Here is a 12205-nt window from a genome sequence, read left to right on the forward strand (position 1 = left end):
TCTGATAGAGGCGCCCAGCACCATCCCGTTCAAGAGGCTACGAGGTGGGGTCTCCCCCTCGGCTTGGTGATTACAGCGGCGACGGGGATTTAATTTTGGGGGGGGGGGTCCTAGACCCCCTAAGCCCTGATCCCCCCAGAACCGGTCCTGGGCCTCCCCTAGGTCGACTCGGCCTCGAGTGAGTAACCTGGTGTCACGGTGCGTAGCGTGAAACGGCGCCACTGGGAAGACAAAGGCGGTCGGGCGTGGTGCTGGTAGCCACCCCCTCGTGTGCCACGGTGCCGGTAGCCTTCATAGGTGCTGCTGCTACTCGCTACTAACAGCACTTGCCCCGACAGTCTGTTGAGGCTACACGGGAGATCTTTGTCTGTGTGAGTCTGGGTCTCTGGGTGAGTCTACGGGTTTCTGTGTGAGTCTACGGGTCTCTGTGTGAGTCTGTGGGTCTCTGTGTGAGTCTGTGGGTGTCTTTGTGTGAGTCTGTGGGTGTCTGCGTGAGTCTGTGTGAGTCTGTGGGTCTCTGTGTATCGAGTCTGTGGCTCTCTGTGTGAGTCTACGGGTCTCTATGTGAGTCTACGGGTTTCTGTGTGAGTCTACGGGTTTCTGTGTGAGTCTACGGGTCTCTGTGTGACTCTGTGGGTCTCTGTGTGAGTCTGTGGGTCTCTGTGTGAGTCTGTGGCTCTCTATGTGAGTCTACGGGTCTCTGTGTGAGTCTGTGGGTCTCTGTGTATTGAGTCTGTGGGTCTCTGTGTGAGTCTGTGTGAGTCTGTGGGTGTCTCTGTGTGAGTCTATGGGTCTCTGTGTGAGTCTATGGGTCTCTGTGTGAGTCTATAGTTCTGTGCGAGTCTGTGGCTCTCTGTGCGAGTTTGTGGCTCTCTGTGCGAGTCTATGGGTCTCTGTGTGAGTCTGTGGCTCTCTGCGCGAGTGTGTGAGTCTACGGGTCTCTGTGTGAGTCTGTGGCTCTCTGTGTATTGAGTCTGTGGGTCTCTGTGGGTATCTGTGCGTGTCTGTGGCTCTCTATGTGAGTCTATGAGGTCTCTGTGTGAGTCTGTGGCTCTCTGTGTGAGTCTGTGGCTCTCTGTGTGAGTCTGTGGCTCTCTGTGTGAGTCTGTGGCTCTCCGAGTCTTTTCTCCAGTGCGCGTTACCGTAATGGCGCGGTGCAGCGGGTCTCTCAGACCGCTACCGCGTGCATCTAAATAGCGCGTTACCGTATTGACGGGGTTACCGTATTGACGGGGTTACCGTATTGACGGGGTTACCGTATTGACGGGGTTACCGTATTGACGGGGTTACCGTATTGACGGGGTTACCGTACACATCCTAGTCGAGGGCAACACCCTTCAGCTGAATGCGCGTTACCGTATTGACGCGCATTATGTGTTCGCCTTTGGGGCTGTTCATTGTAGTACGTACGCATGGAGGGGGGAGGTTAACTCAAATGCCTAATAATAATAACACGATGTAGTAACACGACTTTTGTTCCTGGGTAGTAAGTGTTATTATCTAATTGCTCATGGCTCAAAAGTCTAATTTTAAAAATGGCTATTATTATTCCCTACAAACGTTGCATTTGTGACCAGCAGAGGTGTGGACTCGAGTCATGTGACTTGGACTCGAGTCATGAATTTGATGACTTGCGACTCGACTTGGACTTGCATAACAATGACTTTGTCCCACCTCTGAGATGTGGACTCGAGTCATGTGACTTGGACTCGAGTCAGACTCGAGTCATGAATTTGATGACTTGCGACTCGACTTGGACTTGCATAACAATGACTTTGTCCCACCTCTGGTGACCAGGACTTTACGTGAAGGAATGACACAAATGCACACACCGCGTTTTCTCGTTGAAAATAGGCACATTTTAAAATAGCACTGCCATCATTCCGTTCGCCTACGTTTTACCGTTTTCGAATTATTCAGATTTTAAGATCACAAAAATGCGGAATTCATCTTCTTGGTTCTTTCGGTAAAGTCACGTAGAAAGGAAGTAATAAAATAATAAAAATAAAACATAATAAAATACAATTCTCACGACGTTTCGGCCACAACGCAAGCAGCCGTCCTCAGGGGCTTGCGTTGTCGCCGAAACGTCGTGAGAATTATTTTATTATGTTTTTTTATTGTATTACTTCCCTTCTACTTGACTTTACCGAAAGAACCAAGAAGATGAATCCCTGCAGTCACGAAAGCTTTAAATCGAAATTATGCGGAATTCTTTTTTTGAAACCTCGCTTGAATCTGAAATATCTAAAAAACCATCAAAGATAGAACCCAACCAGTGGTTCTCGATTTCATTTTATTTTTTCATTTTTTGCCGTTTAAGGCTCTTTCAAAGATGTTGTGGAGTGACTCATGCAGCCAGCTATGGCTGCAGGGTTTTGGTGGTACATGTTGTTTATTTTGTTCATTGTGAAAATTCGGTCACAGTTCTTATGGTCACTGTTACATTGCTTTTATGGCTTTTTTTTGGTGATTTCAAAAAGTTTGTTGGTTTGGCCATGTTTGTTTGTTGTAGTACGGAGTTAGACTGATGGCCTTAATCTAAGTTGTCTTGTGGTTATTGTTGTTTGACTTGCATCCCACTGGGATTTTTGCACCCAGCGTTGGTGTACGGTGCTTTTTGTGGAATATTTTGCTGTCTTTTCCTGGATTTTCTGTTTGCACTTAGTCACATAGTCACTTTAAGATGCTTTCTTGTTCATGTTTTTTTTTGTTACAGTTGCACCCGATTCAAGAGCCGAATTGCTCACAGGGCTATACCTAATAAATAAACTTGAAAACTTTCTGCAGATGTAGATGCCACTGGTTCTTCACGTTCTGCAGATGTAGATGCCACTGGTTCTTTACGTTCTGCAGATGTAGATGCCACTGGTTCTTTACGTTCTGCAGATGTAGATGCCACTGATTCTTCACGTTCTGCAGATGGAGATGCCACTGGTTCTTCACGTTCTGCAGATGTAGATGCCACTGGTTCTTCACGGTCTGTAGATGTAGATGCCACTGATTCTTCACCTTCTGCAGATGGAGATGCCACTGGTTCTTCACGTTCTGTAGATGTAGATGCCACTGATTCTTCACCTTCTGCAGATGTAGATGCCACTGGTTCTTCACGTTCTGCAGATGTAGATGCCACTGGTTCTTCACGTTCTATAGATGTAGATGCCACTGATTCTTCACGTTCTGTAGATGTAGATGCCACTGGTTCTTCACGTTCTGCAGATGTAGATGCCACTGGTTCTTCACGTTCTGTAGATGCCACTGGTTCTTCACGTTCGGCAGATGTAGATGCCACTGATTCTTCACGTTCTGCAGATGGAGATGCCACTGGTTCTTCACGTTCTATAGATGTAGATGCCACTGGTTCTTCACGTTCTGCAGATGTAGATACCACTGGTTCTTCACGTTCTGCAGATGTAGATGCCACTGGTTCTTCACGTTCTGTAGATGCCACTGGTTCTTCACGTTCGGCAGATGTAGATGCCACTGGTTCTTCACGTTCTGCAGATGTAGATGCCACTGGTTCTTCACGTTCTGCAGATGTAGATGCCACTGGTTCTTCACGTTCTGCAGATGTAGATGCCACTGGTTCTTCACGTTCTGCAGATGTAGATGCCACTGGTTCTTCACGTTCTGCAGATGTAGATGCCACTGGTTCTTCACCTTCTGTAGATGTAGATGCCACTGGTTCTTCACGTTCTGCAGATGTAGATGCCACTGGTTCTTCACCTTCTGCAGATGTAGATGCCACTGGTTCTTCACGTTCTGTAGATGTAGATGCCACTGATTCTTCACCTTCTGCAGATGTAGATGCCACTGGTTCTTCACGTTCTGCAGATGTAGATGCCACTGGTTCTTCACGTTCTATAGATGTAGATGCCACTGATTCTTCACGTTCTGCAGATGTAGATGCCACTGGTTCTTCACCTTCTGTAGATGTAGATGCCACTGGTTATTCACGTTCTGCAGATGTAGATGCCACTGGTTCTTCACCTTCTGCAGATGTAGATGCCACTGGTTCTTCACGTTCTGCAGATGTAGATGCCACTGGTTCTTCACGTTCTGTAGATGCCACTGGTTCTTCACGTTCTGCAGATGTAGATACCACTGGTTCTTCACGTTCTGCAGATGTAGATGCCACTGGTTCTTCACGTTCTGTAGATGCCACTGGTTCTTCACGTTCTGTAGATGTAGATGCCACTGGTTCTTCACGTTCTGTAGATGTAGATGCCACTGGTTCTTCACGTTCTGCAGATGTAGATGCCACTGATTCTTCACGTTCTGCAGATGTAGATGCCACTGATTCTTCACGTTCTGCAGATGTAGATGCCACTGATTCTTCACGTTCTGCAGATGTAGATGCCACTGGTTCTTTACGTTCTGCAGATGTAGATGCCACTGATTCTTCACGTTCTGCAGATGGAGATGCCACTGGTTCTTCACGTTCTATAGATGTAGATGCCACTGGTTCTTCACGTTCTGCAGATGTAGATACCACTGGTTCTTCACGTTCTGCAGATGTAGATGCCACTGGTTCTTCACGTTCTGTAGATGCCACTGGTTCTTCACGTTCGGCAGATGTGGATGCCACTGGTTCTTCACGTTCTGCAGATGTAGATGCCACTGGTTCTTCACGTTCTGCAGATGTAGATGCCACTGGTTCTTCACGTTCTGCAGATGTAGATGCCACTGGTTCTTCACGTTCTGCAGATGTAGATGCCACTGGTTCTTCACGTTCTGCAGATGTAGATGCCACTGGTTCTTCACCTTCTGTAGATGTAGATGCCACTGGTTCTTCATGTTCTGCAGATGTAGATGCCACTGGTTCTTCACCTTCTGCAGATGTAGATGCCACTGGTTCTTCACGTTCTGCAGATGTAGATGCCACTGGTTCTTCACGTTCTGTAGATGCCACTGGTTTTTCACGTTCTGCAGATGTAGATGCCACTGGTTCTTCACGTTCTGTAGATGCCACTGGTTCTTCACGTTCGGCAGATGTAGATGCCACTGGTTCTTCACGTTCTGCAGATGTAGATGCCACTGGTTCTTCACGCTCTGTAGATGTAGATGCCACTGGTTCTTCACGTTCTGCAGATGTAGATTCCACTGGTTCTTCACGTTCTGCAGATGTAGATGCCACTGGTTCTTCACGTTCTGTAGATGTAGATGCCACTGGTTCATCACGTTCTGCAGATGTAGATGCCACTGGTTCTTCACCTTCTGCAGATGTAGATGCCACTGGTTCTTCACGGTCTGTAGATGTAGATGCCACTGGTTCTTCACGTTCTGCAGATGTAGATGCCACTGGTTCTTCACGTTCTGCAGATGTAGATGCCACTGGTTCTTCACGTTCTGCAGATGTAGATGCCACTGGTTCTTCACCTTCTGTAGATGTAGATGCCACTGGTTATTCACGTTCTGCAGATGTAGATGCCACTGGTTCTTCACCTTCTGCAGATGTAGATGCCACTGGTTCTTCACGTTCTGCAGATGTAGATGCCACTGGTTTTTCACGTTCTGTAGATGCCACTGGTTCTTCACGTTCTGCAGATGTAGATACCACTGGTTCTTCACGTTCTGCAGATGTAGATGCCACTGGTTCTTCACGTTCTGTAGATGCCACTGGTTCTTCACGTTCTGTAGATGTAGATGCCACTGGTTCTTCACGTTCTGTAGATGTAGATGCCACTGGTTCTTCACGTTCTGCAGATGTAGATGCCACTGGTTCTTCACCTTCTGCAGATGTAGATGCCACTGGTTCTTCACGTTCTGCAGATGTAGATGCCACTGGTTCTTCACGTTCTGTAGATGCCACTGGTTCTTCACGTTCTGCAGATGTAGATGCCACTGGTTCTTCACGTTCTGTAGATGTAGATGCCACTGGTTCTTCACGTTCTGCAGATGTAGATGCCACTGGTTCTTCACCTTCTGCAGATGTAGATGCCACTGGTTCTTCACGTTCTGCAGATGTAGATGCCACTGGTTCTTCACCTTCTGCAGATGTAGATGCCACTGGTTCTTCACGTTCTGTAGATGTAGACGCCACTGGTTCTTCTCGTTCTGTAGATGTAGATGCCACTGGTTCTTCACGTTCTGCAGATGTAGATGCCACTGGTTCTTCGCCTTCTGTAGATGTAGATGCCACTGGTTCTTCACGTTCTGCAGATGTAGATGCCACTGGTTCTTCACCTTCTGCAGATGTAGATGCCACTGGTTCTTCACGTTCTGTAGATGCCACTGGTTCTTCACGTTCTGCAGATGTAGATATCACTGGTTCTTCACGTTCTGTAGATGCCACTGGTTCTTCACGTTCTGCAGATGTAGATGCCACTGATTCTTCACGTTCTGTAGATGCCACTGGTTCTTCACGTTCTGTAGATGTAGATGCCACTGGTTCTTCACGTTCTGTAGATGTAGATGCCACTGGTTCTTCACGTTCTGTAGATGTAGATGCCACTGGTTCTTCACGTTCTGCAGATGTAGATGCCACTGGTTCTTCACCTTCTGCAGATGTAGATGCCACTGGTTCTTCACGTTCTGCAGATGTAGATGCCACTGGTTCTTCACGTTCTGTAGATGCCACTGGTTCTTCACGTTCTGTAGATGTAGATGCCACTGGTTCTTCACCTTCTGCAGATGTAGATGCCACGTAAGTCGAGGAGGGCCTCTGCATGTCAGTTCGTATCTCGGAAGAGAGTTCGTAAGTCGGGGGGGGCGTCTGCATGTCAGTTCGTATCTCGGAAGAGAGGTCGTAAGTCGAGGAGGGTGCCTGCATGTCAGTTCGTATCTCGGAAGAGAGTTCGTAAGTTCGAACGTAAGTCGAGGAGCGGTGGGTGTAGTGGTTAGCGCGCTGCGCTATGAACCCAGCGACCCGATTTCGGTTCCCGCTCACGGCCAACACCAGCGGCGACGATTATCTGAACAGGTCCCCGGCCTCCCCTAGGTCGACTCGGCCTCAAATGAGTACCTGGTGCGCTGTGTGGTAAACATCGTCACTGGGGAGACAAAGGCGGTCGGGCGTGGTGCTGGCCACCCACCCACCCCCTCGTGTGCCGTTGCGGCCTTCATAGGTGCTGCTCACTAACAGCACTTGCCCCTACAGTCTGTTAAGGCTACACGGGGGATCTTTGTCTTTGTGTCTCCGCAGCAGCCGCAAGCCCTCTTCCGTTGGCCATGCCCGGCACGCGTCTCTATGAAGACGGCGACTTCCCGGCTGCTCCCTCGTCGCTGTTCCGGCACCGTCACTCCGCCACCGCCGTCGCCGGAGGAGGAAGAGGAGGAGGAGGAGGCACCGGAGCCGAGTTCCGCCGGTGCCTTCGTGCCGTCGAGTGGAGGCGTCCACACGTACGTGGTGGTGGTGGTGTGGTAATGATGGTGGTTATGGTGGCGGTGTGGTAATGATGATGGTGGTGGTGTGGTAATGATGGTGGTGGTGGTGTGGTAATGATGGTGGTGGCGGTGTGGTAATGATGGTGGTGGTGTGGTAATGATGGTGGTTATGGTGGCGGTGTGGTAATGGTGGTGGCGGTGTGGTAATGATGGTGGTGGTGGTGTGGTAATGATGGTGGTGGCGGTGTGGTAATGATGGTGGTGGTGTGGTAATGATGGTGGTTATGGTGGCGGTGTGGTAATGATGGTGGTGGTGTGGTAATGATGGTGGTGGTGGTGTGGTAATGATGGTGGTGGCGGTGTGGTAATGATGGTGGTGGTGTGGTAATGATGGTGGTTATGGTGGCGGTGTGGTAATGATGGTGGTGGTGTGGTAATGATGGTGGTGGTGGTGTGGTAATGATGGTGGTGGCGGTGTGGTAATGATGGTGGTGGTGTGGTAATGATGGTGGTTATGGTGGCGGTGTGGTAATGATGGTGGTGGTGTGGTAATGATGGTGGTGGTGTGGTAATGATGGTGGTGGCGGTGTGGTAATGATGGTGGTGGTGTGGTAATGATGGTGGTTATGGTGGCGGTGTGGTAATGGTGGTGGCGGTGTGGTAATGATGGTGGTGGTGGTGGTGTGGTAATGATGGTGGTGGCGGTGTGGTAATGATGGTGGTGGTGTGGTAATGATGGTGGTTATGGTGGCGGTGTGGTAATGATGGTGGTTATGGTGGCGGTGTGGTAATGATGGTGGTGGTGTGGTAATGATGGTGGTGGCGCTGTGGTAATGATGGTGGTGGTGTGGTAATGATGGTGGTATTGGTGGTAGCGCGGTGGTGGTGGTGGTGGCGGTGTGGTAATGGTGGTGGTGGAGACGTGGTGGTGGTGACGGTGGCAGCGTGACCGTGTTTGCCCACCCCCCCCATCCACCGCCCCCCCCCCCAGGAGCTGTGCGATGCCCCCACGCTGCTGCCCCCCCCCCACGACGGAGGAGGAGGAGGGGGGGGGCCTGTGGGCCCAGGCGCGCCCCGTGCAGGGAGCACTGGGGGACTGCTGGCTGCTGAGCGCCAGCGTGGCCCTGCTGAGGAACCCTCGCCTGCTGGGGGCGGTGAGCGGGGGGCGGGGGGGGGGGAGTGGGGGGAGTGGGGGGAGTGGGGGGGGGGCGGGGGGGGGGTGGGGGGGGGACTGCTGGCTGCTGAGCGCCAGCGTGGCCCTGCTGAGGAACCCTCGCCTGCTGGGGGCGGTGAGCGGGGGGGGGGGCGGGGGGAGTGGGGGGAGCGGGGGGGAGGGGTGGGGGGATTGGGGGGGGCGGGGGGGGTGGGGGGAGTGGGGGGGGGCGGGGGGTGGGGGGGTTGAGCAGGGGGGGGGTGGGGGGGGGACTGCTGGCTGCTGAGCGCCAGCGTGGCCCTGCTGAGGAACCCTCACCTGCTGGGGGCGGTGAGCGGGGGGGAGGGGGGCGGGGGGGCGGGGGGGGGGGTGAGCAGAGGGGTGGGGGGGGCGGGGGGGGTGGGGTGGTGGGGGGAGTGAGGGGAGTGGGGGGGTGGGGGGAGCAGGGGGGGGCGGGGGGGTGAGAGGGGATGGGGGGCAAGCACTGCATGCGTGTGTACACCTGTACACCTGTGTCTGCGTGTGTACCTGTGTGTGTGTGTCTACCTGTGTGTGTGTGTGTACCTGTGTGAACCTGTGTGTGTACCTGTGTGTGTGTGTGTGTACCTGTGTGTGTATCTGTGTGTGTGTATCTGTGTGTGTGTGTACCTGTGTGTGTGTGTGTGTACCTGTGTGTGTATCTGTGTGTGTGTGTACCTGTGTGTGTGTGTGTACCTGTGTGCCTGTGTGTGTACCTGTGTGAACCTGTGTGTGTGTGTGTACCTGTATGTGTACCTATGTGTGTGTGTACCTGTGTGTGTGTACCTGTGGCACCTGGGTCTGCCCCGTGACCTCCTGCCAGCGGGCGTTCGACACTTCACGTGGCCTCAGGGTGCACATGGCCTGGCACAAGTGTCGTGGTGACGTCACCGCCACTTAGTGGCGAATGGCGGTTGTTGTTGTGTGTACCTGTGTGTGTACCTGTGTGTGTGTGTGTACCTGTGTGTGTTCCTGTGTGTGTGTGTGTACCTGTGTGTGTACCTGTGTGTGTGTGTGTACCTGTGTGTGTTCCTGTGTGTGTGTGTGTGTACCTGTGTGTACCTGTGTGTGTTCCTGTGTGTGTGTGTGTGCCTGTGTGTGTGTGTGTACCTGTGTGAACCTGTGTGTGTGTGTACCTGTGTGTGTACCTGTGTGTGTGTGTGTACCTGTGTGTGTACCTGTGTGCAGGTGTTCCCTCCGGGCCAGGTGTTGTGTCCAGGTGAGGCGTACACGGGCCGCGTGTGCGTACGGTTGTGGCAACCACACAGGGCCAACACAGGTAAGAGGCCTGTGGTGGTGATTGTTGTTGTGGTAGTTGTTGTGATGGTTGTTGTTGTTTAGCCGTGGTTGACATGCGGTTGTTGCCGTGGTGGTGGTGGTGGTGGTGGTGGTGGCGGCTAGGTGGTAATTGTGGTTGCTGTGTAATTGTGGTTGACGTGTGGTTGTTGCGGCGGTAGTTCGTGGTGGGAGAATGGAGGTGGTGGTTATTGTGGTTGTGGTGGTGGTGGTGGTGGGGAGGTAATTGTGGTTGACGTGTGGTTGTTGTGGAGGTGGTGGTGGTGGGTGGGTGGAGGTTGTTGTTGTTGTTGTTTTTTGCGGTTGTTGCGTTTGTTGTTGCAGTTGTTGTTGTTGTTGCGATGGTGGTGGTGGGTGGAGTTCGATTGTTGTTGTGATTGTTGTGTAATCGTGGTTGACGTTCGGTTGTTGTTGTTGTTGCGGGTGGTAGTGGCGATGGTGCTGTAGCCGGTGGGTGGGTGGAGGAGGAAGTTGTTGTGATTGTTGTGTAACCGTGATTGACTTGCGGTTGTTGTTGTTGTGTTTGTTGTTGTGGTGGTTGTTGTTGTGGTTGTTGTTGTGGTGGTTGTTGTTGCGGTTGTTGTTGTTGTGTTTGTTGTTGTGGGTGTTGTTGTTGTGGTTGTTGTTGTGGTGGTTGTTGTTGCGGTTGTTGTTGTTGTGTAGACGGTGGGTAGAGGAGGTAGTTGTTGTTATTGTTGTGTAACCGTGATTAGCTTGCGGTTGTTGTTGTGGTTGTTGTTGTTGTTGTTGTGGTTTTTGTTGTTGTTGTGGTTGTTGTTGTTGTTGTGGTTGTTGTTGTTGTGGTTGTTGTTGTTGTTGTTGTGTAGACGGTGGGTGGGTGGAGGTGGAGGTGGACGACCGACTCCCCGTGCTGCCGCTGTCGCCGCCTCTCCTCTGCTTCGCCCGCTGTCCAAATCCACGTCTCTTCTGGGTGTCACTCCTCGAGAAAGCATTCGCCAAGTGAGTTGTACACAACTGTCTATTGCACCCTGCGTAGAACGAGCGAGTTGTACACAACTGTCTATTGCACCCTGCGTAGAACGAGCGAGTTGTACACAACTGCCTATTGCACCCTGCGTAGAACGAGGGAGTTGTACACAACTGTCTATTGCACCCTGCGTAGAACGAGGGAGTTGTACACAACTGCCTATTGCACCCTGCGTAGAACGAGCGAGTTGTACACAACTGCCTATTGCACCCCGCGTAGAACGAGCGAGTTGTACACAACTGCCTATTGCACCCTGCGTAGAACGAGGGAGTTGTACACAACTGCCTATTGCACCCAGCGTAGAATGAACGAGTTGTACACAACTGCCTATTGCACCCTGCGTAGAACGAGCGAGTTGTACACAACTGCCTATTGCACCCTGCGTAGAACGAGGGAGTTGTACACAACTGCCTATTGCACCCTGCGTAGAACGAGCGAGTTGTACACAACTGCCCATTGCACCCTGCGTAGAACGAGCGAGTTGTACACAACTGCCTATTGCACCCTGCGTAGAACGAACGAGTTGTACACAACTGCCTATTGCACCCTGCGTAGAACGAACGAGTTGTACACAACTGCCTATTGCACCCTGCGTAGAACGAGCGAGTTGTACACAACTGTCTATTGCACCCTGCGTAGAACGAGCGAGTTGTACACAACTGCCTATTGCACCCTGCGTAGAACGAACGAGTTGTACACAACTGCCTATTGCACCCTGCGTAGAACGAACGAGTTGTACACAACTGCCTATTGCACCCTGCGTAGAACGAGCGAGTTGTACACAACTGCCCATTGCACCCTGCGTAGAACGAACGAGTTGTACACAACTGCCTATTGCACCCTGCGTAGAACGAACGAGTTGTACACAACTGCCTATTGCACCCTGCGTAGAACGAGCGAGTTGTACACAACTGCCTATTGCACCCTGCGTAGAACGAACGAGTTGTACACAACTGCCTATTGCACCCTGCGTAGAACGAGCGAGTTGTACACAACTGCCTATTGCACCCTGCGTAGAACGAGCGAGTTGTACACAACTGCCTATTGCACCCTGCGTAGAACGAGCGAGTTGTACACAACTGCCTATTGCACCCTGCGTAGAACGAGCGAGTTGTACACAACTGCCTATTGCACCCTGCGTAGAACGAGCGAGTTGTACACAACTGTCTATTGCACCCTGCGTAGAACGAGCGAGTTGTACACAACTGTCTATTGCACCCCGCGTAGAACGAGCGAGTTGTACACAACTGTCTATTGCACCCTGCGTAGAACGAACCAGTTGTACACAACTGTCTATTGCACCCCGTGTAGAACGAACGAGTTGTACACAACTGCCTATTGCACCCTGCGTAGAACGAACGAGTTGTACACAACTGCCTATTGCACCCTGCGTAGAACGAGCGAGTTGTACACAACTGTCTATT

General features: G+C 51.6%; 2 protein-coding genes across 3 annotated transcripts in view; both read left to right on the plus strand.

Moving 5' to 3' along the window:
* Positions 1-16: 16 nt before the first annotated feature.
* Positions 17-9780, plus strand: LOC144952406 (uncharacterized). Its single transcript, XM_078882800.1, has 4 exons — positions 17-178; positions 7145-7341; positions 8318-8480; positions 9766-9780. The coding sequence occupies exons 2-4, from the start codon at positions 7190-7192 to the stop codon at positions 9778-9780; spliced, it is 330 nt and encodes a 109-aa protein (XP_078738926.1). The 5' UTR covers positions 17-178; positions 7145-7189.
* LOC144952364 (calpain-10-like) overlaps positions 8552-12205 on the plus strand; it is an 11676-nt gene continuing 8022 nt past the window's right edge. Inside the window, exons 1-3 of one of the 2 annotated variants that reach the window (XM_078882746.1) lie at positions 8552-8615; positions 9686-9776; positions 10621-10753. The gene's annotated coding sequence lies outside the window, so the exon portion shown is untranslated. Of the gene's footprint in view, positions 8616-8745; positions 8810-9685; positions 9777-10620; positions 10754-12205 lie in introns of those variants that run through there. The other variant, XM_078882748.1, reaches the window with a different exon arrangement.

Source organism: Lampetra fluviatilis, chromosome 67 (assembly GCF_964198595.1).
Source record: "Lampetra fluviatilis chromosome 67, kcLamFluv1.1, whole genome shotgun sequence".
In the NCBI taxonomy this organism is placed as follows: domain Eukaryota; kingdom Metazoa; phylum Chordata; class Hyperoartia; order Petromyzontiformes; family Petromyzontidae; genus Lampetra; species Lampetra fluviatilis.